Here is a 24,575-nt window from a genome sequence, read left to right as displayed (position 1 = left end):
GGGATTTTATGAGGAGGTTTTGGGAGGTCCTTTTCTCAGCTACTAACTACAGAGGAGGAAATAGTATCAAACGGTGCAGCAACAGTCATGACCGCAAAAGGACAAAACCGCTGTAATCTGCCGGGGCCAACACCCCGTGCCGAGAGCCGGTGGCCTTTTAAAGTAGTCTTCACGCGGGTTGCTGCGAAAAAATGACCAGTTAACCAACCTTGGAACCTCGAAGGCACGCCCTGGGCTGCGCTGGACAGAGAGTCTCGGGTTCAATGGCGGACCCTAACAGGTCACAGGAGATGCTTGAAGTCTATGTGCACCTGCAATCGCTGATCGCCCGGGAGTTGTTTGGAAGATGACATCATCCAACTGCCCCCATCCGGAATATGCCGCCGCATTGCTGCGAGATAACAGTAGGTAGACGTAAAATAACCCAAACAAACAAACAAACAAAACGGGAATCGGGTCTGATCATGAGCCACCCGAAGAGACGATCCGCGACCCGTACCTCTGTCTTAACAATATGAGCATTGTGAACCAACTTAATGTAGAAGAGAGCGACTTGGGGCCACCCCAGACAGCAATTGACTAGACGAAAAGACTCCTAACATCAAGTAGGAAAGTCAACTTCTAATCAGGTGTCTGCCGTAGAAATCGTAGCAGAAGCCTCAGTTGGTACACTCGGAGATGCCTATTTTGTAGAAGACCCCCAAGCCTCAGTGGCGGAGGGAATATGGATTGACATTGTAGTCTCGGCATTAGGCGACGGGAAATCTTCAGAGACTTGGTTGCTAAATTTACAGTTGAAGCTTATGGTGCTCTAGACCTGAGCAACCAGATGGGCTTACAAAAAGGTTTGACATGTATAGAGCTCACTGCTATACACTTGAGCAACACTGTTAATAGTGGAATTGATCTTGTTCTTTTGGTCTCTGGATATTACGCAGTCGAAACTTAGAGAACTGGCGTTTCATATTAAAGCGGCCATGTCAATGACGATAGGTAGCATGCGGTGAGTAATTTGAAGCTTATTTCTAATGGTGGAACGGGTTGTTCTCTGAGATTCCCTGGTATTCCCTGCTATACCTGAAGCTACTTGGCCTGGAAGGGACTTTCCTGAGGAAGCCGCAACACGCCATTGGCCCCACAACAACTTCTGTCCATTTCTGTGCAACGTCGAGACACTAAGCTAATTTGGTAGTTGTTGTATTCTTTAACGTCTTTATCCTTCCTCATCGGGAAACAGTGACGGCGTGGCCAACTTGGTAACCCATATGGATAGGGTTGAATAAGGTCAACCGTCTTCGAGAGTTCTACCTGGTGAAAGTAGGACTAGGCCAAAACAGCAACCAGTGACGGGGCTTCCTTCTTGTTCTGGTCCTTAAACAGCTCCAGTCTGACACAACGTCTAGACTACCCATTTCCCCACTCAACTATCCCAATTTGCGACGATTCTCTCGCCCCGGCCCTTTATCATGAACATTTGCTCCGAAAAGCTGTTGCTCTTCCAATACCGGCCTGTCCCATTATAGTTGCTTAATAGCCGTGATCGTGAAGGTCCAGGCCGAGGTTGAAACGTCAACGCAATGTTTACCCTTGCTGTTATAACACGTCTAGTCTGTGATATTGCCGGGTCTGTGTTCTTTTTCCGGCAACTTGATGTCAGTAATGGGGGCATCACTGGGTGAAATTACTCTCTTGTCCGAGTTTGTAATGCGCTCGCCGCTATGTTAGTCGGTCTAAGAATCACGTATAAATACGCGCCTCTTCCGCTCGTATCGCAGTGGCTGAACTATCTTCTTCATTGACACGCAGTCTCCACTCGCCAATACTCTACATAAGCATTCTTCCTAGCGATATACTATCATCCATACCATCATGTCAAACTCTTCCACCGCCATGGACTTGGATTCCACTGTCCCCAGTGATGAGTCCCTCGTCTCCAACGTGGATTCAACCATGAATTCAACCATTGATTCAACCACTGCCACGGCATCAGCCACAGAGCCTACCAGCGATCCTGTTGCTGCCCTCGCTGTATCCTTCGCAACAGAACTCAGTTTCACCCCCTCCTCCGCTTCGGCTTCTCATTCGCTCTTCGTTTCAGCCACCACCACTCCCACAACTACAATGGCTCACTTTGCCGCTGCCCGCAGATCCCGCGCCGCCCATAGAGTCTCTCGGCAAACGAGTAGACCTGGTATCACGCGCCCTACGCGTTGTTGGTTGAAATCAAAAGAGGCATTCAACCCTGATGACCCCCGCGTCAAAGCCGTTATGGCCACGGCCAAGAGACGTTTCGAAACCATTAGAGCCAGGGTTGCTATGCTGGCATCGTTGCCGGACCTACCGGACACTACTCAGCCTTCCACCGGCACCGCTACATAGGCCTCTCCTCTCGATCTTACAAACTCTGTGATAACTATTCATTTCGGTCTGAAAGCTTTGGTCAATATACTTTTCTTCGCATCCGATATCAACATGTCATTGATTTGTAGATTTCTGCAACTCGATCAAGTGTCCATCGTGATGGTAGCCTGCAACATGAGGCGAACTGTTGTGATGCTTCTGGTCAACTAGTTAGTTAGTTGCATAACTAACCAACAGATAAGTTCAGTTAGCTAGTTTCGTTGGTTGTCATCACCATCAAGGCTTGATGTCCATAACCCTAGTGTCGCCTGAACCCTTAGGGTCGGTACCGAATAACAAAGGGCGCAAAGACCGTTGGTCAGTTAGTCAATGCGAGTGTACAGAGTTTCTAAGAGCATAACCACAGCTTTCCAGTTGGTTTTCCTTTTCCACGATCAAACTTCTTCTCATATGAAGCCAGGAACTAGGAAGTATGTGAGCATGTAGGCAGAAGCATCGCAGAAGCTGCAGTGCGGACTGTGCAGGGGATGCCAGCGAGGTCACAGGCGGTAAACAACTAATAACGAAGGCAACCCCTGGTCTATCTGTCTGGTCTTTTTTCTTCCCTGCAATCCCATCCCCGCCTCTGCTTGTTCACCGCCTGGCAGGCCGGATGTGTTCCCAGCCCAGCCTGTTGGGCGGCGAAGTGGATAAAGTGCAGTGGCCGGGGATTGGGGAGGACTTGGGGGGGGGGGGGGGGGGATAAGTATGAGGATAGTCAATTAATTGAGAGGAAGAAGAAGCAGGCAAGTCGACATCAAATAATCTGCTGGACTATCTAGGTCAGTGACTTCCAGAATCCTTATAGACTGGCATGGTGTTTGTTCATTTGGTGTTCCCAGTTCAGTTCGTGTAAGAAAAACAACGCCAGCGCAGCAACACCGGGCGCATCCCACGCAGTAAAAACCCCGGTAAATAACTAATAGATGTGATGTATAAGAGTCCGGCGTGACACATCCGCCCGTGTATCTCTGACAGGCCCGGGGAGACGACCCTTTTTTTTTGCTTTTTTATCCCTCTTCCTTGTGATGTTCCAACCTCATCCCATAACACCTGAACAAGGCTGGTTCAGGGGAATAATAGAACCAACCCAGCGGCGCCTTGCCTTGTTCTTTGCATCGCCGTCTCATATGTCTGAATGCTTTTGTTCTCGCTCGGCTTCTATCCTATCACTGTGAACCGAGTCCGCGTCTTAGTCAGCCATCTCCAACGCTTGCACGCATTATGCTCAAGCTGCATGACATATCTGCACCTCTCTCTTCCCATTTCGGCCCAACCGTGTGACTCTGTATCTTTTCTTTTTTTTCTCTGCTTCTTCGCCTTGCCTCGCCGAGTGCGTTCTTGCTTTTTTTCTAGCCTCGTGACACTGCCAGAAACCCTTTTCTTTCGCTCTCTCCCCCGAATATCACGCCTCACTTATAAGATCCCGCCTGACTCCTCGGGCCGTCATCCTCCCTCCGTTCCTACCGTCTCCTCCTCCTCTTCTTCCATTTACTCTTTCTTTTTTTTTTCGTTCTCTCCTTCTTCCGCCCCATCTATCCCCTGCCAGTCCTCTTCCTGTTCTGTCCTGCATTCTGCTAGACAGTTTGCATGGCAGCTTTGTTCGCCACTTCTCCGTCTTGTTCTGTCTCTCCTCCAGGCCCTATTAATTCTTTACCACTGTATTGTGATACCGGCTGCTGTTTCAACGTCATCTGCACAGCTCTGTAGCTTGCCACCCCGAAGAACCCCGGCATTCCCTGCTTCTCCCTTCTCCCCCCTCCAGTCCCTCCACCCACACCCGCCCACCATGAGCGACATCGCCACTGCCAGCTCCCTCCTCACCAGCTCCTCTCTCAAAAGCATCTTCGAGGCCTATACTCCCGGCTTCTCCTCGCTGCAATCCTTCTTCATCCGATGGCTGCACATTGACATCACCAAGCTGGCCATGGCCCTGACCATCTGCGCCATGCTGTCCGGCGCCCTCACCAACGCCCATGACATGGCCACTCGCTTCTACTGGTGGATCGCCCGCTTCCTGACAGCCAGCGTCTCCATCACCGGCAAGGACCGCCTCAACCGTGAAGTCATCAACTGGCTTGGTGCCCATGTGCTGCGCCAGAAATCGTCCGGCAACAATGCCAGCATTCTCGGCTGCCAAGAGTCGCGCATTATGATTGCCTCTTCGTCCGAGACCACAACCCAAAGCGATGCCTTTCTGTACTGTCGCCGCAGCGAAACCGACGACGAGACTGAAAAGACGTCCTCCTCCAAATCTCCGACCACAAGCTCCGTGGTCGGCCGCCGGGCCCCTGTGCACTATCTTCCGACATTCGGCGTCGCCTGGTTCAAGTTTGAAGGCAGCACTTTCCTCGTCCGTCGCATCAGCGCCGATAAGTCTTCGTCTCGTAGTCCGCTGGTGAGGTATACCCAGTCCTTCAACAGCGACGAGTACCAAGAAGCTGCAGCCGGAGAAGACCCGCTGGTCATCATGTGCCTGGGCCGAAGTGTCGTCCCCATCAAGCGGTTCCTCAACGCCTGCCGGGACTTTGCCGACGAGCAATCGGAAAAGTTCTTGACTGTGCGCACCGTCCGAGGTGGCTGGCACTCTGACACATGGGACGTGAGCGTTCTGCGCCCGCGCCGCTCGCTAAACTCAGTGCACCTCAAGGCAAAGGAAAAGGAGAGTCTGCTCAAGGACATGGCGACCTATTTGCACCCCGCCACGCGCCGCTTTTACATGTCTCACAGCATCCCGTACAGACGCGGCTACCTCCTGCATGGCCCGCCGGGTACAGGCAAAACATCTCTATCGCTCGCCCTGGCCGCTCACTTTGGCCTTGACCTGCACCTGATCAACCTCCCCTCCATGAGAGAAGATTCCGACCTGGAGAGTCTGTTCACGAGCCTCCCTCCTCGCTGCATCGTGCTCTTGGAAGATGTAGACTGTGTGTGTTTCAAGCGCAAGCTCAACCTTGGACGTGGTGCTGGCGGCGAGCATGATGAAGCCAGTGGCCTGTCATCTTCCGAAGACGAAGACGAGTTCAATATGCACAGATTCGGAGGAGTGTCGCTGTCAGGTCTGCTCAACATCTTGGACGGCGTGACTTCACAAGAGGGCCGTATTGTGGTAATGACCTCCAACATTCCCGAGAATCTCGATGAAGCTCTAGTAAGACCCGGCCGAATCGACCGCAAGGTCTACCTGGGCTACCTTTCACGAGAGTGTGCCCACGAAATGTTTGTTCGCATGTACGAAGAGCAGCTGCCTAAAGAGGTTCGTCGGGAGGAAGAAGAAGACAGCTTCTTTGACTCTACGCGCCGCAACACCTGGGGCAACGACTTTGCTTCCCGTTTCAACTCCCCGAGCTCTCCAGGCTCCAGTCCCACCGGCTACAAGTTCCAACCGCATTGGACTCGCAGCAGTCTGGATCAGATGGCCACTGAGTTTGCCCAGACTATCCCCGACGAGCGCTTTTCCCCTGCCCTCGTGCAAGGCTTTTTGCTCGAACACAAGCACTCGCCAGTTGAGGCCCTCCGCGTTGCCGAAGAGTGGTCAGCTGCCGAGCTGAAGCGTCTTGAAGAAGCCGAGGCCATGAAGACGCGTTCCATTGCCAAGAAGATGGCCAAGATCAAGTACCAGCGCCAAAACCGCAAGCTTACTTCTTTGGAAAATGAGGTGCGCCTCAAGGAATCTATGAAGACCGCCCTGGCTAACAGAGAAGCCATGCTAAAGAAGGAGAAGCGCGAGCAGCGCAAGAAGGCTGCCCAGACCAGCGGTGAATGCATAAGCAGCAGCGAAGACTCAAGCAGCTCGAGCAGCTCGAGCTCTGACAGCGATGAGTCCACTAAGAAAAAACACAAGAAGAGCAGAAATAGGAGCTCTAAAAAGAAGAGCAAGAGCAAAGCCACTACTAGAAAAGGCGAAAACGAAGATAGCGATCACAGCAGCAAAACCTCTTCTTCTAGCTCGAAAAAGGTGGCCTCATCCACTCCCGCTTCTTCCCCGGAACCCGATACGCAGAATATGCCAGAGCAGCTATCGAGCAACGCCAGCGAAGTGATTGCCGAGAATCAGAAGCCCGCAGAGAGCCATGTCCCAGACGCTCCCCGCGCAGAGCACACTGCTGGGCCAGTCCCACAGCAAGGGGTTCAACCCCCGGTCCTGGCGGCACAAGAACCCTTGAACCAGGGCGTTGAAGCAGGCCAGGAATCTCATGTGTACAGCAGCAATGACAAACGAAGTGACCAGGTGCAAGATGACGCCGACCGGGCACAGAACGTGAACCAGGTCAAAGAACGCCTCCAAAAGATTGACGAAGAGCCCGAACTCCCGCGCGAGTCTCCCGCCAGCTTACAGGAAGCCCCCATCTTGGGCCCTGTGACTCCAACCACCCCCGTACCAACACTCCCCCCTAGCCTGCCTAGCAGCATCCTAGACATCGAGGGCAGCATCAGCGCAACGCCTCCGCTGCCATCGCCAACTTCACCAAGCCAGCTTCAACCGCCGACCCAGATGCCGCCACCGCGGCCCCCGCTACTCGGCAAGCTACCGCTGCTACGCCGGCATACCAGCAGCGGCAGCGGTGCCGCCAGCATCGACTCGACCAAGTCGCCGCGCCGGCTAAGCGCCAACCTGGAAAACATGGTGGGCGCCGCACTGGACTTCCGCAGCCTCAACAGCGGCAGCCGCCGCGGCAGCAGCAGCGGCAGCATGAGCAGCATGGCGCCCGCGGCGCTGCCAGCCGCCGACGCCGCTGTGCGCAGCGACATGACTCCCGCCCCTACCTCCTCCGCTGAGGTCGCCTCTTCGCCTCACGAGCGTGTTCAACCTCACCTCCATAGTGAAAGCAGGATCGCGGCTTCGGGGGCTGAGGAGAAAGTTAAAGACGAAAAAATCGGAGAGCTGACTGTCTAGTATTGGACCAAGTTGAAAGAAAAGAATAGAAAAGCCTTGTGACGAAGAAAAAAAGAAAGGCCAAGACTAAGTTTGGCTGGTAAGAAGTTTGGATTATACCAGGTAGATGATTCGTTTATGATGTTACTGATGACACCGCCGACCGAAAAAGAAAATCGAGAAAACAGACTCGGAGGCTTGGGATGTCTGAGCCGTGCCGCACTGCGTCGGTATTGGTTGATTATTTATGGCGTATTTGACTAGATCATGTGCGTTTTTGTTTTGCTTTTTTTCTTTTCTTTTGGTGTTTTGGAGCGGGTTTTGGCGACCAAAAAAACGAATTCACGATTTTTACGCCCCGTGGTGATTTTCAGGGCCATGTTAGATTTCTTTTGGGTGGTTATGTCTTTGATTGGATTGATCTTTTACATGTAAACAGCCATCTAGATTGGAACTCTTGGCCTTTAGCATTTGTTATGGACGCATTCTCTGATTATTTTGCGTGTCGCTACCAGGGGACTTTGTGATTCAACCTCGCAAACTGCAACAACAACAATAGAGACATAGATCAATGAGTACGACTTGGATGCGGTGCTCTTTCGAGTGTAGTTCATAGCAAAAGAATGGTGGCTTAATATTTCATCTCTTATAAAAGGTCGGCGTTGACCCCATGATAACTCTATTTCTAATCTTGTTCTTGTGTAACCAACATTAACCATGGTCCTGTTTTCGCATCTCACTTAATGGAAGTCTAATGGACCAGTTGCTGTTCGTGGGTCTAGCTGTCTTCTTTGGCACTGCCTTTCACCTTTGAATCTTGACGCACTTCTTCTGATCCATAAAAGTACATTTTTGGTAGTGCCAAGGGGAGCGGAAGATGCGAAGGCGTCTTTTTCGCGCGTTTGGTAGCCTCCAGTTTCTGTTCAAACCTCTTGTTAGGGTGGCCTGGCATGGACCGACGAGCATTAATATCGACAGCAAAACGAATCCATCCGTACATCCCCTGCTCCACATTGTCACTAAGAAGTGAGTATCGCATGACCGGATCTCCGCCTGTGGCTGCGTACAAGAAGTGCGGATCTTCAACATTCATAGTCCATGGCATGGTGTTTTTGTTGTATGGGTCTGTCAGCTCTACTAATTTTAGCAGTGACTGATCCAAGTAGATCTGTCCAATATGTGAGACATGTCCGCCTTTGATTGTGCCATCCGCAAGGACCTCGACATCATGGTGCACACCAACTACCAAATGTTAGTTGAATCGGCATGTGTTTTGAGGGCTAATTTTCAACCTACTGTGCATGTGGGTAGTGCGGCCAACATAGTGGCCAGGCAAATTTATTATAAAATGGGCAACGCCCTCCGCATTGGTAGGCTGGACGCCACGAGCGAAATGCTTGTTGGTCAAGGTCTTGTCATTTTCATTACCATTGCCAACGAAGCCCGAGATGGCAGAGTAAATTCCCTAATATCACGTTAGAAAACACAATACAACGAAATTTGACAAACCTACCGAAGCATTTGCTGCCCAGTAATCGATATAGGCGTTGGGCACTGGAAGACATGTTTTCATGTCGACAATCTGAACTTCGAGATGGATGGGAACACCTGGTTGATTGTCACGGAGATCAGAGCGGATTTGCTGCTTCCCCTTATCTGCGATGAGTTGTCAGTAGACAACCAAGTCTGCCGTACTCATGTGCCGCACTTACACAAGGGACCGATATCTGTTTCGGGGGTCAATGAGCACACACCAGCATTGCCAAACGTCTCCACCATTGTAACCCCGTCCCATTCCTTGAACAGGCGGTGAGTCGTGCGCAGAATTTCTAGTGGCGAATGTTGTGCGACCGAGATATGGTGATCGAAAGGATTATTCGGTGAACTAAAAAAGATCTTGTTAGTGATGGGAGCGATGATGAAGCCTGGCTGCTGATTTGAATGTACTGACTTGTCTTGAAATCCTTGGCTAGCTCTAGCGCGGTTCATGTTTGATAGGTGACGCTTCGCTGTCTTGAGCTTGAAAGCCTCCTCGTTGAAGTGAGATTGGCAATGTTCAATGAATGGACGGGCTCGGGCCATGTGCTTTTTGTGGTGCTCGGTCAGCTCATGGCCCCAGGCCATGGCTAAGAGAGACGTAACGACTGAAAGGGCAGCGGAGAGATGCATGATGATAGATTAGAAATGGATCGTTGGTGTCATATTATGAGAAGGAGGCGTAAAGTCGATATAAACGATCTAAAAGAAAAAGAGACTGGGGCTAAGTGTTGAAGGCGGATGGGGCCCAAAAATTAAGGTCAGAAGAAGTAGAAAAACAGTGTGGAAGAAGAATGTAGAGCTGGGTTTGCAACACACAAAGAAAGCGCAATATCACGGCCCTCAATGTTTATTATGACGTGGCAGCCCAAGGTAAGTACTTGCCAACTCTAAAAACGACGCCGGTTGATGTCATACAGCCCTGCCTTCCGTGAACGACAGGCCGGAGATTCACCTGTGTAAGTGGCATATAGGGGTGTCCCTTAGGGTTACACTACCCTAAGGTTTTTGGCTGCTATTTGTTCATCGTTGGTTGGTGATGGACGGGGAGAGGAGGGAACCACAGGCTCGTGGAAGCCATCCTTGATTCAAGCTTAGTTGCACGTTGACCGTATCTACCTACGATATACATACCCATTTTCAACGCCTTTAAAACAAATTAATGCAGGTACAGATCTCGCCAAGGACGGACGGACATCGCATCATCGAAGCCCCGCACCTGCAAAGCGTGCAACGCGGGCGGGTGGGGTTGCTTATTAGGGTCCAAGGAAATCTCATTAAACCTCACCCACCACGGCCTTCACTTTCCTTGCACTCACTTCCATGTCAGTATCACACTAACCACCATTCTACACTAGCATATCCCCGCCGCCATGGCCTCTACAACCGCCCCTCTCCGAATTGGCTACGTGCCCGAGCACTTTTCGACGCCGCTGTTCTTCGCCCAGAAGTACTTTGGCCTGGACGCCGAGCTGATCCCCTTCCCCTCCGGCACCGGCCACATGATCACATCCATCCGCGCTGGCGAGATTGACGTGGCCGTTGGCCTCACCGACGGCTGGATCGCCGGACTGGGCAAGGAAGACGCCCCTGGCGACGGCGGCTACAGACTAGTCGGCACATATGTGCAGACCCCGTTGTGTAAGTGACGAGTCTGCTTTTGCTTGCTACTTGTTTCTAACAGACGCGCTCCCAGGCTGGGCCATCTCCACTGGTGCTTCCCGCCCTGAAATTTCCGACATCAGCTCTCTGCGTGGCTCCAAGATTGGCGTCTCGCGCATTGGCTCTGGATCCTACGTCATGGGCTTTGTACTTGCCGATCAGCAGAAGTGGCTCGTGCCTGGAACTCCGCCGTACTCATCTACCGTCGTGCTCAATACATTTGCCAATCTGCGCGATGGCGTCAACTCTGGCGCTGCTGATTTCTTCATGTGGGAACACTTCACATCTAAGAAGTACTACGACTCGGGGGAGATCCACCGCGTTGGCGAGATCTACACGCCCTGGAGTAGCTGGAAAATCGTTGCTTCCACCAAACTGGCCAGTGAGAACGGCAAGATGGACCCTAGAGTCAAGGACCTGTTTGCCAAGATCGACAAGGGCATTGCCCACTTCAACGAGAACCAGGAAGAAGCGGTTCAATGGATCAGCACCAAATTGGACTACTCCGAGGCCGATGCCCGTGAATGGCTGAAGACTGTCAAGTTTGCTGACAAAACCGAGGGCGTGGATTCCGCCGTCGTGGAAAACTGTGTGTCCATTTTGCGCAAAGCTGATGTCCTGGCTGAAGGAAAGGGAATGTCACCCGGGGACATGACCATCCACGCTTAGATCTGCTGTCAGCCAATGAATACAATAAAATTCTCAACATGATGAACCGCGGTGTACCTATATAACTATTTGTTTCCTTAAAAAACTGTCATTAACTAGCTAGTCTATGGATGTAAATACGGCATGGCCTAACTATAGCTAACAAATTGTGCTCACTCAACGATAAATAATAACACCTTCAAAAACCTGTACTTGTCAACTTTCCCCTCCTAAAAAACTGTTCACCACCACCAAAAGGGCGAAGCGCCTGTGGGCTCAACATCAGGTTCAATGCAGTGGCTATCCGGACTGCACGAGTTTTTGATGATAATCTCCGAGATGGGAGGCTGAGCTGGGGTAAAGGCACTGATAGCAGCCGAGTTCCACTCTGAAGTGAACTTGGACTCTGACTCGTTGCAGCTAACACACTGGTCGCCAACATAGTGGAAGCTTGGCGACTCGAGGTTGTACTTGACAAAGGCCTCCGAAGAACCATCTGTGACGGAGACTGACATGGCCAGAGGCAGTGTAGTGTATCCATTGCTTCCCACAATCCACGACCTCTCCTGGCCCATGCGATAGAGAGAATCGATGAGAATGGGAACGATTGTCTTCCTGCTGTAACCCTCAATTTTGCTACCGGAGCAACGATACCGAATGTTTGTATCGTCAGAGAGATAAACGCTCTCACTAAGACAGTTGCCCCAGATGTCAACAAGTGCTTTCTGAACTATGGCAGTCCAGAGACGCCGAACTCTGACTTGACGGGGGTGGACTTCAACCTTTACGGTAAGGAAGTGGCTAGCTGGGTCAGTGGGACTGGGGGTGCTGGTCCCAGTGGGGATGACACCTGTGGCCGTGCCAGTTCCAGTTCCGAAGCCGGTTGTTCCAGTTGGGAATACAATAGTAGAGTTCATTGTGAAACTAAAGCTGTGATGAGGAGTAGACGCGGTAGACAGAGAAGACCAGAAGGTTGAAGATGAGATGAGTCCAGTACTGGTGATATATTGATTGGAAGTAGAAGTGAGTGGGCTTCCACTAGTTGTATCAAAACTAGTTTCTATTGAGCTGCTCGCAGAAGACAGGATAGAAGTCCAGAAGGTAGAAGATTCCGGATCAGGTGTGGAAGTAGTAGACCAACCATTAGAGCAGGACGACAAGGTATCAGGGTCACTCAGAGATGCTGATGTCAGAGAGATCCCATATGAAGGAACCCAGGTAGTTGGGGACACAGGATACGAAGTAGGCACAGCCGTCTCAACGGGGGGGCAAGGAACAGCAGGGGCCTCATGTCGACAAAAGAAGGTTGACAGGCATTTTTGACCAGATCCTGAACGGCTTATACCCAAGTCAACATCATGATGAGCAAAACAGTATAGAGTATCAAGACGACGGCCATTGGCACCAGTGTGAATGCCATAACCAGCATAGTTATAATCAAAGATGCTGTTGTCAATGATGAACGTCCAGTTGGTGTTGTCAGGAAAGGGCACAGTGACTCCAGACAGCCTCCACGGATAGTTGCCATTATCCCAATCGACCACAACTACTTCGTTAGGGTTCTGGACATCATTGTTCCCATCCCCATAAACAAGAACCTCGCGGCTAGTTGACCATTTGGGATGGTCAGGGACAGTTCCAACACCACAGTCAGCAAGAAAGACGTTGGTAGTTAGAGCGGATTGGGGGGCCAGGGCAATAACAAGAGCAGAGAGACAAGCAAATCGGGCTGCCATCTTGAAAAGGGTATTGAAAGCAGAAACGGTTGATACTTGGTGATAGTGAGCGAAGAGCAAAAGAAACAAATCGGGTCTCTGGGAGAGGGGGGATATGGGAAACTTATACAGAATATTTTGGGGAAGACAGGAAGTCCGAACCCGGTGTTTATGGCCGGGAGCAAACGGGCATTAACCCCAATACCCGGAAGGTACCATCTCAGATACCCGAGATTCGATGAAAAAGAAGGCAAGTCCTTACACCAATTGCAGTAAGTTCAAACGGAATAATTGGTCCTAAGACCCATCTATGGACACAATTGCGCTTTCAAGCGAGGAGCATGACGCGTTCAGGATCAATATAGCAATACCTGTCATGAAAACTTCCCGCAACTGTCAGTTTTGTATGATTAAAAGATTACATCTATCTTTCTGGTAGTACAGTTGCTCTTCCCTTCCAGTATCAATCAACCAAAACAATCTAGCTCGGCTTCACAACGGGCCAATTTTGTGGAAAGAAACAAAGACCGCCGCGTCATTGTGATAGTTGACGAAGAAACCAGAAACTTCGGTCTTGAAGTTGACCTGTAAACACTTGGTCTACTAGCTTTCTCTTCTCTTCACTTTTCAATCCCTTGGTGGCTCATAATGTTATGTTTCTTATGACTGGCTTATACCCAAGTGGTTGAAGAAGACTGGCTAGATAACTAGATAACTAATTACACTAACATGAGGTTTCAAGACGTGCACTAGGGTTAACTATAGTGCACTGGGTTAGGACAAGGGATGTTCCAAGAATCAAGTATCAGGGCACTCGGCTTTAGGAGATTAGTGCTTGATTCAGGATAGAGCAGGCCATGCTCTTCAAATATGCATACATCTTTAGAATTCTCAGCCTTGCGTCATTGGGCTTTATCGTTGAAGTTGACATCAATTCTGGTTATTATTCACGCCATCTTCATGTCATCTATTCTGAATAAACCCTAACTGGCTATAGGAACCCTGCGGATAAAATAAAAGTCCGCAATTCCGTTACCGTCCGTCGATTGTCGTTGCACAACCCCCTGTTGTTGGGCTGATCGCTCACCTCATCTTTGATCACATCAGGTGAGCAAGAGCAACATCAGAGACGCTTTGCAGAGTGTAGCCTTTTGATTTCTGGCATGATTTTCTCTTTTCTTTGCTTTTTTGTTTGTTCAGTTCAACTTGTTCGCTTCTTTCTATGGAGGACCTATCTGGCAAAGTCGACAAATCTGTGCCCTGCCGCACACTCCGGCCTTATTTCTCCCGGTCCCGGGGAGCCTGTATGTTATGCCGGCAACGCAAGAAAAAGTGTGACGAGCGCAAGCCATCATGCTGGACATGCACACGAAGCGGGAAAAAATGCTTATATCCTGTCACAAAAAGCGGTGCCAGGACCGGGAGCAGGGAAAAAGAGCTCGAGATTGTCACTGAAACAGAAACAGTCCCGGCAACCGACACGGTCACAGTGGTGGACCTGACAGGAAGGAGGACAAGCAATCAGCTTGAATCAAAGGCTTCTGACGAAGAGACAGAAGTAAGGGAGGATGCCAGGCCTACTGCCATGAAAGCCGCCTCTTCACCCCCGCCTGTGTCTACCATGGTTTCGTCAGGTACACAAACGGATCTTGTTATACCTACGGAGTCAGAATCGGCACGGGGTACACCAGCAGAACTCGAGGAGTCACGGTGTACTATGCTGCAACTGCGGTCACCAAGAATACAGCGCCTAAAACCACAGACTACAGAGTCACAAACTTGGCCATGTTCTCCCCGGGCCTTGAGATCGCGACGATCATCAGAAACGCCACAACCCCAGATACCCAATTCCCTTGGTCTCCGGATTGATGCCTCCTCACCTAAACAAACAGTCTATTCCGACGCCCTCTCTAACAACTTCCTCGAGCACTATCTCCATATGACAACAGAAATCCTAGTGTCAAATACCAAAGCTGAGAACCCTTTTCTTCAGTATGTCATGCCACTGGCGCACAGCGATGACTCATTAATGGAAGCTGTAGTGTGTCTTGGTGGTACACATCTTTGTGCGTCAGTAGAAGACCCTGATCCAGCAGTGCGTAAGGCAACATTGGGGATGTACGGGCTTGTATTGCATCGACTACGAGAAAAGATGATGAGCGGGGGCACGACGTTGCAGGACCGACAAGAAAAGCTGCGAGTCATGACAATAGTGATGTTACTCTGTCAAATAGAGGTAGGCCTAATTCCCGTGTTATGGTTTCAATATTGTCGATTTTTTTTCTAACCCGTGCTGCTCTGCAGTCGCTCCAAAGATATCATAAAGGCACTATCTTTCCTCATCTCAGGGCTTTCCGTAGCCTCCTTCTTTCGCTGCAGGACGAAATGCCCAGCTCGTTCACCTCTGTTGAAGAAAAGCTCCAGGGCTCTATGCTTGAAATCTACTCATATCTTGTTCTGGTAGCCAACATTACACCATATGGGCTCGATGAGAACCGCACCTTGCCATTTGACTCATTTCTATTCTCATTACGTGACAAGGTTGCTGGTCTTGAGAGCTCTGGCGTGATATTCTCCTCGATTGATGGTCTCTTTTCATTAATACCATGCGTCTCGCTTCTTGCACGACAGCGGCTTGAAGAGCCCGAGAATGAGCCAAGTACCGGACTGATGCGGAAATTTGCAGAGCTCGAGCAGCGAATTGGCGCATGGGAGCCGCCAACCGACAATACAGTGATATGGGATGCAGAGCGCGACTCGCTGGCGTCAGTCTACCGTCACGCGCTTCTCATTTACCTCAAAACGGCGCGCTGCGGGACGGTGGTCGGAGATGTGCGGGTGATCCAAGATGTCCAGGAGCACGTCAACTCGGCCATTGCCACCCTGATGTCGCTGGCCATGTCGACCATGTGCGCGGTGTTGCTATGGCCAGTGATGATTGTCGGATCGTGCCTGATTATCAAGCCGCAGCAGAATATGGTTTACGAAGGCCTGCGGTACTCGCGGTACAAAACGGCTAATGTGTTGCAAGCAATTGAGTTGCTGGAGAAGCTGTGGCGGGATCCTGCCCCGGAGGCTTACGGGCCGTATGGCTTGCATTATGTGATGAAGAAGACTGGCATAAGCCTGTGCATGTCTTGAGTGAACAGCCGATGACGGCTGGCGAGCAGCTGACAGAGATCAGGGTCGTACTTGGAGTATGACGGGCGTTTCATGTTTGACTAAGATATTTTTTTTTAGATGATCGTCGACATCCAAAGCGACAATAATATAGCACGTACATATCATATCGGCTTAAGCAGAGTTAAACACGTTGGTAAACCTCCTGGCAATCACACTTTCGCCGAGCCTCCTTGAAGCATTACGCATCACACGGGTACTTGGGCACGATATGGACTGGCTTGATTGTATGGTTCCTTTGATCTTGCCGGCTGCTTGTTATCTTAAGGCATGACCTTCCATGACTAGTAATAGACGCCAGCCCAGGCCCAGTTCGCCTCAGGCCCCCAGTTGCACAGGGCACCGTAGCTTCACGGCGCTCGTGATAGCCGTGCTGGGCATTCTTTAATGCGAGAGCAGTAGTTTAGTGGCTTAGTGCCTGGCTAGCAGCGCCGTGGCCCCTGTAAGTTTCTTGTCAAGCACGCCTTGTTATTCTTCCTTTGGGTACATAGTACCATGCATCGTTGTCTGGCATTATCGTTTCCAAATCCTTTTTTCCGTTGTTTTTTTCTTTTCTTTTTTTTTCTTGCTTCCTTTTCGTCCTCACGATCTCCCGCCCGTATTTGTTGGCCTTCATTCATCCCATCAGCGTTCTCCAGCGCTTTCGTTTCTGTTCCCTCTTTTTTTTTAACCCCTGTTCTTACACTCACCTTTGCTCTCCTTTCTAGTGTTTTTTGAGGCGCATATTCTTATCTTGTTCTCCGTTATTCAAGCATCTTTTTCACTCCCTGTGCACCTATCAATTCTTCCTTTGTTTTTTTTTTCTTGAGGCGGAATCCTGAATGGCGCCTTGCTAGTCCCCATTGCTTCCAAAGCCGTGATATTATTATTTGCGTGCTCGACACGACCGTGATATTCATCTCGATATTTTCCGCATCTCCATCAGAACCTATAGACGTACATATCAACAACTCGCCCTCCACACTGTTCCTCTCGTGCGACCTGTCCAATTGCTCCGTCTCTGACACCACCGACTCGACTCGCCCTTCCATCGCACCCATATCGCTGCTTCGTCGGCTCCGGCCAATACCAATACTGCCATGTCCGCCTCTTCTTCCGCGCCGGCGCGCGATAGTCTGCCAGTGTCCTCGTTCGAGGTGGAAAAGGCCCAGGCCGATGCTGCTGCTAAACGCGCTGGACTGTCACTGCACCCCAGTGTCTACATTATGTATGTCATGGCTGCCGTGACCATCAAAAATTCCATGGCTCGAATAACTAAGGCTAATACTTATCATCCGTCTTTAGAGTGTGGATGATCTGCTCCAACTCTACCATTCTGTTCAACAAGTGGTTGCTCGATCACAGCTTTCGTAAGCTTCCGTCTTTTTGCTTCCCTCTTCAACGCGTTACCTTCTTTTTCCTTCTCCAATCCCTGCGCCTTGGTTGGGTCTGGCGAAGGGGGGTCAAGTTCCTAGTTCTTGACTCGTCATCCACATCTACTCCTCCACGGTCTCTTGTCTACTAAACAGCCCCCCTACACTGTCAAAACCTCTAGTGTTCAAGCTTGCTAACCAAGTTTTCTACAGGCTATCGTGAGTTCTACCCTCGGAATTGCATGCGCCGGTCTGTGAGACAGATACTGTAAATGGCATCTGACCTGCCTCAGTGTCAGCCTTGGCTGTCTTCATGCGCCGTCTGATTCACCTGTCAACTAATTTTAACACATTTATAACTAGCTATCCTTCTAACATGCTGGCATCTAATCTTTGCCACGTGCTTGACACAGGTCCTTTCGCGCACCACTTCACTGCTTGATGGCCGCTACATGGTCAAGATGACGGGCCGCGTGTATCTACGCGCTGTGGTGCCTATTGGTGTCTGCTACTGTGGCTCGTTGGTCTTCAGCAACATGGTATACATGTATCTAAGTGTGGCGTACATCCAGATGCTCAAGTCATCTGCGCCCTGTATTGTCTTGTTCATTGGATACATTTGGGGCACGCAGAAACCCAATCTACGGACGTGGGCCAACATTCTAATCATCACTCTTGGTGTGGCCATTACCAGTGCCGGCGAGATGCAGTTCTCCATGACTGGCTTCATCTACCAGATTCTTGGCCTCATTTTCGAAGGCATTCGCCTCACCATGATCCAGATTCTTCTGTCTGGTGACGACTTCAAGATGGACCCTCTTGTGTCGTTGTACTACTTTGCTCCTGTCTGTGCTGCAATGAACTGCCTGGTGGCTTTGTTCACCGAGGTTCCGTCATTCAAGATTGAGGACTTGTGGGCCACTGGCATTGGCACGCTCGTCATGAACGCTGGTGTCGCATCAATGTTGAACATCGCGTCTGTGTTCCTGGTAAGCTGGACCCTGCACCTTTTCAAATTTCTTTTTCAAATTCTAACCAGAAAATCTTGCTTTGAACTAGATCGGCAAAACGTCTAGCTTGGTTCTTGTTCTGGCTGGTATTCTCAAGGCTATTCTCCTGGTAGTTTTATCCGTCATCATCTGGGGTACTCCCATCACTGGCCTCCAGTTCTTCGGCTACAGCATTGCCCTGGGAGGTCTGACAGTGTACTCCCTTGGATGGGATCAGACGAAGTCGCTCGCTGTTGCCGGTGCCTCGTACAGCCGTGCCTTTGTCAGCGAGGAGGGTCGCATCTCGCCTCTGATGCGTCGGTCGGTGATTGTATTTGTATCGGTCATTGTCATGTTCTTCTTCATGTCCCACATGTTCCCCGCTTCCACTTCGGGCGCAGGGTCGGTCACTGAGGCGACTGAACAGGCCAAAGAAGGGACCAGCAAGGCAGTTCGCAGCTGGTTCTCATCGTTTGGGTGGTAACTTGAGAGACCCATGCCCCTTATTCTAGCACATCCTTCTCACCATCAAAAGTCTTGGTCTCACACGGAGAAAGACGACGAGCAAGGGTATTTGTGTGAATGATGGGCTTGGCTCTCTCTGTCTTCTCTTGCTTGACCGTCGCCAATGGGTGCCTTGAGGACAAAGTTGACGGTTAGATGCTGAATATCTGTTGGTGTCTATGCAATCATGTTTATTTTGTGCTTTTTTTTCCGCTTCTACTTAGACATTCTTCCTTTGGGACTTCTTATGCGTTGATAATGAAGCGTTGAATCGATTTATTCTTGACATCTTGGTTTCCGTCCTGCCAACCATGATCTCATCTGGCCCATCCCTTGACCCGGCCATAGGGGTCCCCCCAAGTAGAAAGGGCACCCTTTGTTCTCCCCGAGGGACAATATCACCAAGGACAGCTCTTTAATCGAGGGACTCTAGGACAGACAATTCGGTTGTTCCCTAACTTAAGGGCACTGGGGACCCAATACTTCGTCGATTTGGAAGGGGCTAACTACGCAAGCTGGCGGAAGGTGTGTTCGGCCGTACCGCAGTTTCCCGTCTTTACAGCGGCGTCTCTTGTAGACAGGCGCAAAAGGCTGGGCTAGACAAAACAGACTCGGTAGCTGCCCTGTTTAAGCTTCACGGTGAATAGGGAATGTAGTGAGTAAGCGGGAATGGTGGGCAACTTTCATGATGATTGATTTCGTGACACTGAAAGCCTGTGCACCAAAGTCCAGGATTGCATGATTCACCGTGTATGCTCAGTTCCTGTGGATATGCTCAGATCTTGTCTGAGGATAAATCTTGTGGTTTACCTAAAATACTTCACAAGGCCCGGCGCCAGGATATTGCTTGTGGAAGCTTCTTGGCTTTGTGAAACTTGCACCTTCTACGCCTTGGGCTGTTGAATGAAGCAACTCCCTGGTTTGAGAAAGCTATCAAACAAGACTTTTCCCCTGCCACAACAAAAACGTCTTCTACTCTTCCTTCTTTATATTTATTTGGTCGTCGCTTTATTTTTTCGACCACCATCTTCTGTTTGCCTTGCTCGTTTTCTCTGTGCAGCTCGATAACGCACATCCACAGCCGGCGCTCGAATTGTCCTTTTCGTATTGTTTACATTCTTCGACTCTTTGTCCAATTTTTAGTATTTTGCTCTCAAGATTCCTTCGAGTATCTGCTTCTGTTATTTTTATTTATATCCTTTCAGGCCATCGATACCATTGCCAACACGACGAACCACTCTATTCGCCGGATTGAATCACCACCAATACAACAGACTTTGCCTCACGCACTGTTTACACGCCTTTCTTGGAATTCCCTTGCATTCTATATCCTGCTTCTACTGAGAGCCTCTTGTTAAGCACGCCCCGAATCATGGGCCTGCTCCGTGGCTTCCGTGCAGGAAACAATTTAACAGACTACTTGCACTCTCAACCACACACTGCTCACTTCATACAACACCAGTCGCGCGTTCAAAAGTCTGCAACCACTGCCACTGGCAATACTGCCCAAAAGGACGGCAACTGGAAGAATGGACAGAGCCCCAATATATGGATGGAGCTAGCTATGCCTTGCCTGACATTTGGTCGTACTCACCAACGGCTGGTTGATATAGAAAACGGCGAATCAGGGTTGGATGATGCCATGCGCAGGGAGGGACTTTCTGCATGTGTGGAATGCTTTGGGGTCTCTGTGTTCGCTGGTGAGTTTTTCTTTTGCTTCCATTTCTGTTCCTCTTCAACTTTGTTTTGGAAATGTCCCATGACGTCATTTGGCTAACCATGGCATGTGAAACGTTCGATTATCAAGGCTGGGGCTTCTATATCGCCAGAGAAAGGCAAAACATCCGCCGCCGTCTCGGAATCCCAGGCTCGGGTCTTACTGATTTTGCTGCATCATGTCTTTGTCCTTGTGCCGTTGTTCAGGAACATGAAAGAACTGTGTTTGAATACTGCGTCGAAACCTCGATTACTACACAACCCACACCAACTCTACCAATGTCCCTCGGCGACGGTAATAATCGCTCTTCATTCATCACTATCCCCGAGGCTATGTTTACCAGCCCGCATGCATCTGAAATAGCCTCATCCCCACAGCATGTACATCCACTCCCTCTCCAAGTCAACAACAATCTCATTTGCCAACTTTATGAGAGTGGCCAGAGCTCATCGGATGATGAGTACATCACTCGTGCCAAGGCTGATGCCGCTGCCATCATTGGCAACTTTGGAACAGACGACACCAGTCGCCAACCTTTCATCCGACCACCCATGCGCAGAGGACACAGCACGACTGTTTCTATTTCTACCATCGAGGAGGAAAGCTCAGATGATACAATTGCTGTAGGTATTCCTTCTCGCGACACATGGCCCAACAGTCACACCAGCAACCTCGACAAGAGCCAAGTTCCTTTACGATATATTAGGACAGCTTCATTACAGAGGAAGCCGCGTTTTGCTTCCGTGGGATCTATGCGTCGCCCAAATTCAGCTTCCGAAGGTATGATGTGTGACTCTCGACGGATAGCCTCAGAAGATCTTGACTTGGATCATATGCAAATCATCGGCCGGCTTCGCAGGCGTTCTCCTGTAAACCGCGACTGTGAAAAAGCCGCGCGGCGAAACTTTCTGGATAGTCAGAACTACGAATCAAGTGACCGGATCGATCGTGAGCCTCAGAGTGCCAAAAGAGTTGCGCTCCGTCTGCACAATGTTCGTCAAAGGTGGCACAGACATGTTAGGGCTATATCGGAGCCCAAATGGACATCTAATGAAATGAAGGAGCAGGGCAAACGCAAGGGAGAACGGTCGTCTACGGAAGGCAACACAGGGCCCCGGTCCCGCGACAGCAGATCTGCCTCGCACAATATCCCTTGCGATGTGCCAGTTCCACACAAAGCGTCCCTCTGCAGTTCTGATGATTCTTTGGAATTCTCATCAGCCCGGGGCTCTTTTGCGCCTGGGGTGACGTATGACGGCGGTGGCTCCAGTGTGGGTAGCAGCAGTAGAATGGGACGTGGTTTCCGCTCGACTAGTAGTCATAGCCAAAGCCAGAGCCGCAGTTATGATTCTAGTCAGCGCAGTATCAACACAAGAAGCGACACTGAACTGGATGTTCAGATCCAGGATTTCTCGTTCCCTACATCTACAACTTCCAGGGCGCATACGGCACCCGACATGGGGACGACAGTGGAAGATGGGTCGTACTTGCACGAGATACGAGTGGCACAGTTTCTGGCGCACTAAGTACGTGTGAATGAATATGTGTACGGCCAGGAAATGGCGGAGATAAACAGTTGGAAAAGGGGCGAAGAAGAAAAATAAGTGGTAGGTTGTTTAGACTTGACTTGGTGTAACGGAGGTATGGCTTAGATTTATTGTTATTATTACTTGTTAGATACCACTACTAATTAGTTGTAGGTTTTATGAAGGCATAGTTATATTTTGTATTAAAGAGAGAACAAGACATGAAGACGGTATGAGACATGTGAATGTGAAATGCATGCGAGTTTGGTTGAGGGGATAACGATCAGAAGAACAAATGAAATGGCGAAGAGGGAAAACAAGAGAAGAAGAAAAGAGGAGTGTACATGTATAATAGCATAGGTATCAACACCGCAAGTCAAGAGACAAGGAGAACAGGAGTGAAGAGGAGGAGGAGGAAGAACCCAACAAAAAATAAACGAAAGAGAAGGAGGTGGTAAAAAGAACAAAAAAAAACCCCAAGGAAGAAACATGGACGGATTAAATGTTGAAAATGGTATTTGTATGCATCTTATTTTTCTGGGGGTTTTTTTTTGTTGTTGTTTGGTTTCTTATGTTCTGCTTGGTGTATAATGGTGCCGTGGAGATTTTGTTCTAGCAGTTCTGGTATAGCAACAGTGGTTCGCCGACGTTTTCGATTTCAGGAATGGTGCATTTGAGGTCAAATGCTTTGGAGAGAACGATTTTGAAGATCTAGTGAATGGGTTAGTTAGGGGGGGATGAGCCAAAGAATAAAAAAAAAAAAGGGTCAAAGGGAGTGAGCAAGGAGAATTAGAGGAGAAGAAACATACCTTTTGCACGTTGATGCTGTGGCTTGTACTGCTGAAGATGAGAGCAGCGCGCATTGCCTTGGCGAAGCGGCGGGCCTAGAGGACGCAATGTATTGTTAGCCAAGAGCACGTCATCAATATCAACAAGAAGACGGAAGACAGCGAATGCTGTCATCTTGCAATGAATAGGCCTACCTGGTTTGAAATCTCCTCCTGTTCCTCGCGCGGAAAGTTGACAAAGTGGTCGTACTTGGTGCCCACAAGAATCGGAATAGCCGTTTTGTTGAAGCCACGGCCTTGGCGGTACCACTCCTTGATGCTGTTGAGGGTGCTCTTGCGCGTCAGGTCAAACATGAAGAGAATGGCAACAGCATCGTTGCACACGAGTGGCAGCATGTTGACAAACTCGCGCTGGCCGCCCAGGTCCCAGATGGAAAAAGTGATCTCGGTGTTGCGGATGCTGATGGTCTTTTCCATAAAGTTCACGCCCAGTGTCTGGATATAGTCTTCGTCCCAGCTACCCTCGACATACTTGACCATGAGACTGGTCTTGCCGATTTGCGCATCGCCCACCATGCCAACCTTTATGACGACATGGTCGCGCCGAGCCTGCTCGGCGGCGGCTGCCACTGCGGCTGACGAGGACGAGGATGAGGCAGCCGGGGGCCTTGATTGGTAGTCGTATGCTTGTTGCGCGTGTTGTTGGGTGCTGTGGGCGTTGTGATGTGGTTGCTGGGAGGCGCCTGAGGATGGCCGTGACGTCTGCTGGTGTTGCTGCATATGCGACGATGACTGCGGCTGGGCTTGGGAGTGGGCGTGGTGGTAAGTCTGCAACTGTGAGGCTGACATGGCTGAGTCTAGCGGGGTGGCAGCGTAGCGGTCTTGATCTTCGGGTCGAGCGTCGAAACTTTGTGAGGGCGAAGTAGTGTTATCAAAGCTCTGGTTGTACTGGTGACCCGTGGATGGCCGCGATGAGGGCGCCGAGTATGAGACGGGGTGGTAGGGGATTGACGGCGAAGGCGAGTGAGCAGTGGACGGCGAGACACTCTCGTTGTCATGTGCAGATGACAAGGCGGCAACAGGAGCAACAGGGGGAGCGGCGGAGGAGTTTGTGATGGTGGTGTCTTCAGGCGCCTCAGCGGCCATGAACTGCGTCGGCTGGGGGTCCATGACGGGCAGGCGATGGAGGAGCAGATATTCGAGAACAGGGTGAGCAAGGGATGGGGGTCAAGGTAAGACGAGATGGAGGCGTGGGTGTGAAGTTGAGGTGAGTGGATGTGGGTGTGGTGTGGGTTAGGCCACAGTCAAAGTTGTGGATAGGGTTGGCGGGTGTGGAGATGTAAGGGCAGCTGGCAAATTGGGCTTGGGGCTCTGGAATCTCGAGAGATCACGGCGCGGCGGTGGTACTTTTCGAGAGGAGGCAGCTGATGTCGATGTAGGCAGTTCGGGTGGGATTAGTTGGCTAGTTAACAAGTTATTTGTTTATTTAGAACGACGGCGCGAGGGAGTGAAATTGCGGACAAAGAGAAAGACAAGACAAAAGACCGTCAACACAGATTTTGGGGCGGGGCGAGTGCAAGGTGGAAGGAAGAAAATAGAAGCAAAAAAAAGAAACCTAAATGAGGGAGCGTAGAGAAAAAGAAACGTCAGTGAGAGAGCAAACGGCGAGAGAGTTAGCCATG

General features: G+C 50.3%; 9 protein-coding genes across 9 annotated transcripts; 6 read left to right on the top strand and 3 right to left on the bottom strand.

Moving 5' to 3' along the window:
* Positions 1 to 1,869: 1,869 nt before the first annotated feature.
* On the top strand, positions 1,870 to 2,379 carry BROUX77_003079 (uncharacterized protein; the record flags this gene model as incomplete). The annotated part of the gene is made up of 1 exon (XM_073747691.1): positions 1,870 to 2,379. The coding sequence occupies one exon, from the start codon at positions 1,870 to 1,872 to the stop codon at positions 2,377 to 2,379; it is 510 nt and encodes a 169-aa protein (XP_073608161.1).
* A 1,810-nt stretch (positions 2,380 to 4,189) lies between these two features.
* BROUX77_003078 (uncharacterized protein) lies at positions 4,190 to 7,297 on the top strand (the record flags this gene model as incomplete). The annotated part of the gene is made up of 1 exon (XM_073747690.1): positions 4,190 to 7,297. One exon carries the CDS (start codon positions 4,190 to 4,192, stop codon positions 7,295 to 7,297), a length of 3,108 nt encoding a protein of 1,035 aa, XP_073608160.1.
* Positions 7,298 to 8,054: 757 nt separating this feature from the next.
* BROUX77_003077 (uncharacterized protein) lies at positions 8,055 to 9,445 on the bottom strand (the record flags this gene model as incomplete). Its single annotated transcript, XM_073747688.1, has 5 exons — positions 8,055 to 8,518; positions 8,573 to 8,741; positions 8,790 to 8,932; positions 8,989 to 9,161; positions 9,228 to 9,445. 5 exons carry the CDS (start codon positions 9,443 to 9,445, stop codon positions 8,055 to 8,057), a joined length of 1,167 nt encoding a protein of 388 aa, XP_073608159.1.
* Positions 9,446 to 10,185: 740 nt separating this feature from the next.
* BROUX77_003076 (uncharacterized protein) lies at positions 10,186 to 11,143 on the top strand (the record flags this gene model as incomplete). Its single annotated transcript, XM_073747687.1, has 2 exons — positions 10,186 to 10,453; positions 10,509 to 11,143. The coding sequence occupies 2 exons, from the start codon at positions 10,186 to 10,188 to the stop codon at positions 11,141 to 11,143; spliced, it is 903 nt and encodes a 300-aa protein (XP_073608158.1).
* Positions 11,144 to 11,364: 221 nt separating this feature from the next.
* Positions 11,365 to 12,858, bottom strand: BROUX77_003075 (uncharacterized protein; the record flags this gene model as incomplete). The annotated part of the gene is made up of 1 exon (XM_073747686.1): positions 11,365 to 12,858. The coding sequence occupies one exon, from the start codon at positions 12,856 to 12,858 to the stop codon at positions 11,365 to 11,367; it is 1,494 nt and encodes a 497-aa protein (XP_073608157.1).
* Positions 12,859 to 15,040: 2,182 nt separating this feature from the next.
* On the top strand, positions 15,041 to 15,978 carry BROUX77_003074 (uncharacterized protein; the record flags this gene model as incomplete). The annotated part of the gene is made up of 2 exons (XM_073747685.1): positions 15,041 to 15,073; positions 15,142 to 15,978. 2 exons carry the CDS (start codon positions 15,041 to 15,043, stop codon positions 15,976 to 15,978), a joined length of 870 nt encoding a protein of 289 aa, XP_073608156.1.
* Positions 15,979 to 17,096: 1,118 nt separating this feature from the next.
* BROUX77_003073 (uncharacterized protein) lies at positions 17,097 to 18,842 on the top strand (the record flags this gene model as incomplete). Its single annotated transcript, XM_073747684.1, has 5 exons — positions 17,097 to 17,224; positions 17,302 to 17,366; positions 17,583 to 17,588; positions 17,733 to 18,358; positions 18,429 to 18,842. 5 exons carry the CDS (start codon positions 17,097 to 17,099, stop codon positions 18,840 to 18,842), a joined length of 1,239 nt encoding a protein of 412 aa, XP_073608155.1.
* Positions 18,843 to 20,234: 1,392 nt separating this feature from the next.
* BROUX77_003072 (uncharacterized protein) lies at positions 20,235 to 22,105 on the top strand (the record flags this gene model as incomplete). Its single annotated transcript, XM_073747683.1, has 2 exons — positions 20,235 to 20,562; positions 20,670 to 22,105. The coding sequence occupies 2 exons, from the start codon at positions 20,235 to 20,237 to the stop codon at positions 22,103 to 22,105; spliced, it is 1,764 nt and encodes a 587-aa protein (XP_073608154.1).
* A 612-nt stretch (positions 22,106 to 22,717) lies between these two features.
* Positions 22,718 to 24,063, bottom strand: BROUX77_003071 (uncharacterized protein; the record flags this gene model as incomplete). Its single annotated transcript, XM_073747682.1, has 3 exons — positions 22,718 to 22,816; positions 22,915 to 22,989; positions 23,089 to 24,063. 3 exons carry the CDS (start codon positions 24,061 to 24,063, stop codon positions 22,718 to 22,720), a joined length of 1,149 nt encoding a protein of 382 aa, XP_073608153.1.
* Positions 24,064 to 24,575: the final 512 nt, after the last annotated feature.

Source organism: Berkeleyomyces rouxiae, assembly GCF_048999995.1.
Source record: "Berkeleyomyces rouxiae strain 22BRR77 chromosome Unknown BrBRR77_ptg000002l, whole genome shotgun sequence".
Lineage (NCBI taxonomy): Eukaryota > Fungi > Ascomycota > Sordariomycetes > Microascales > Ceratocystidaceae > Berkeleyomyces > Berkeleyomyces rouxiae.
The sequence above is the reverse complement of the archived record's forward strand: the minus strand, read 5'-3'. Positions and strand labels throughout refer to the sequence as shown.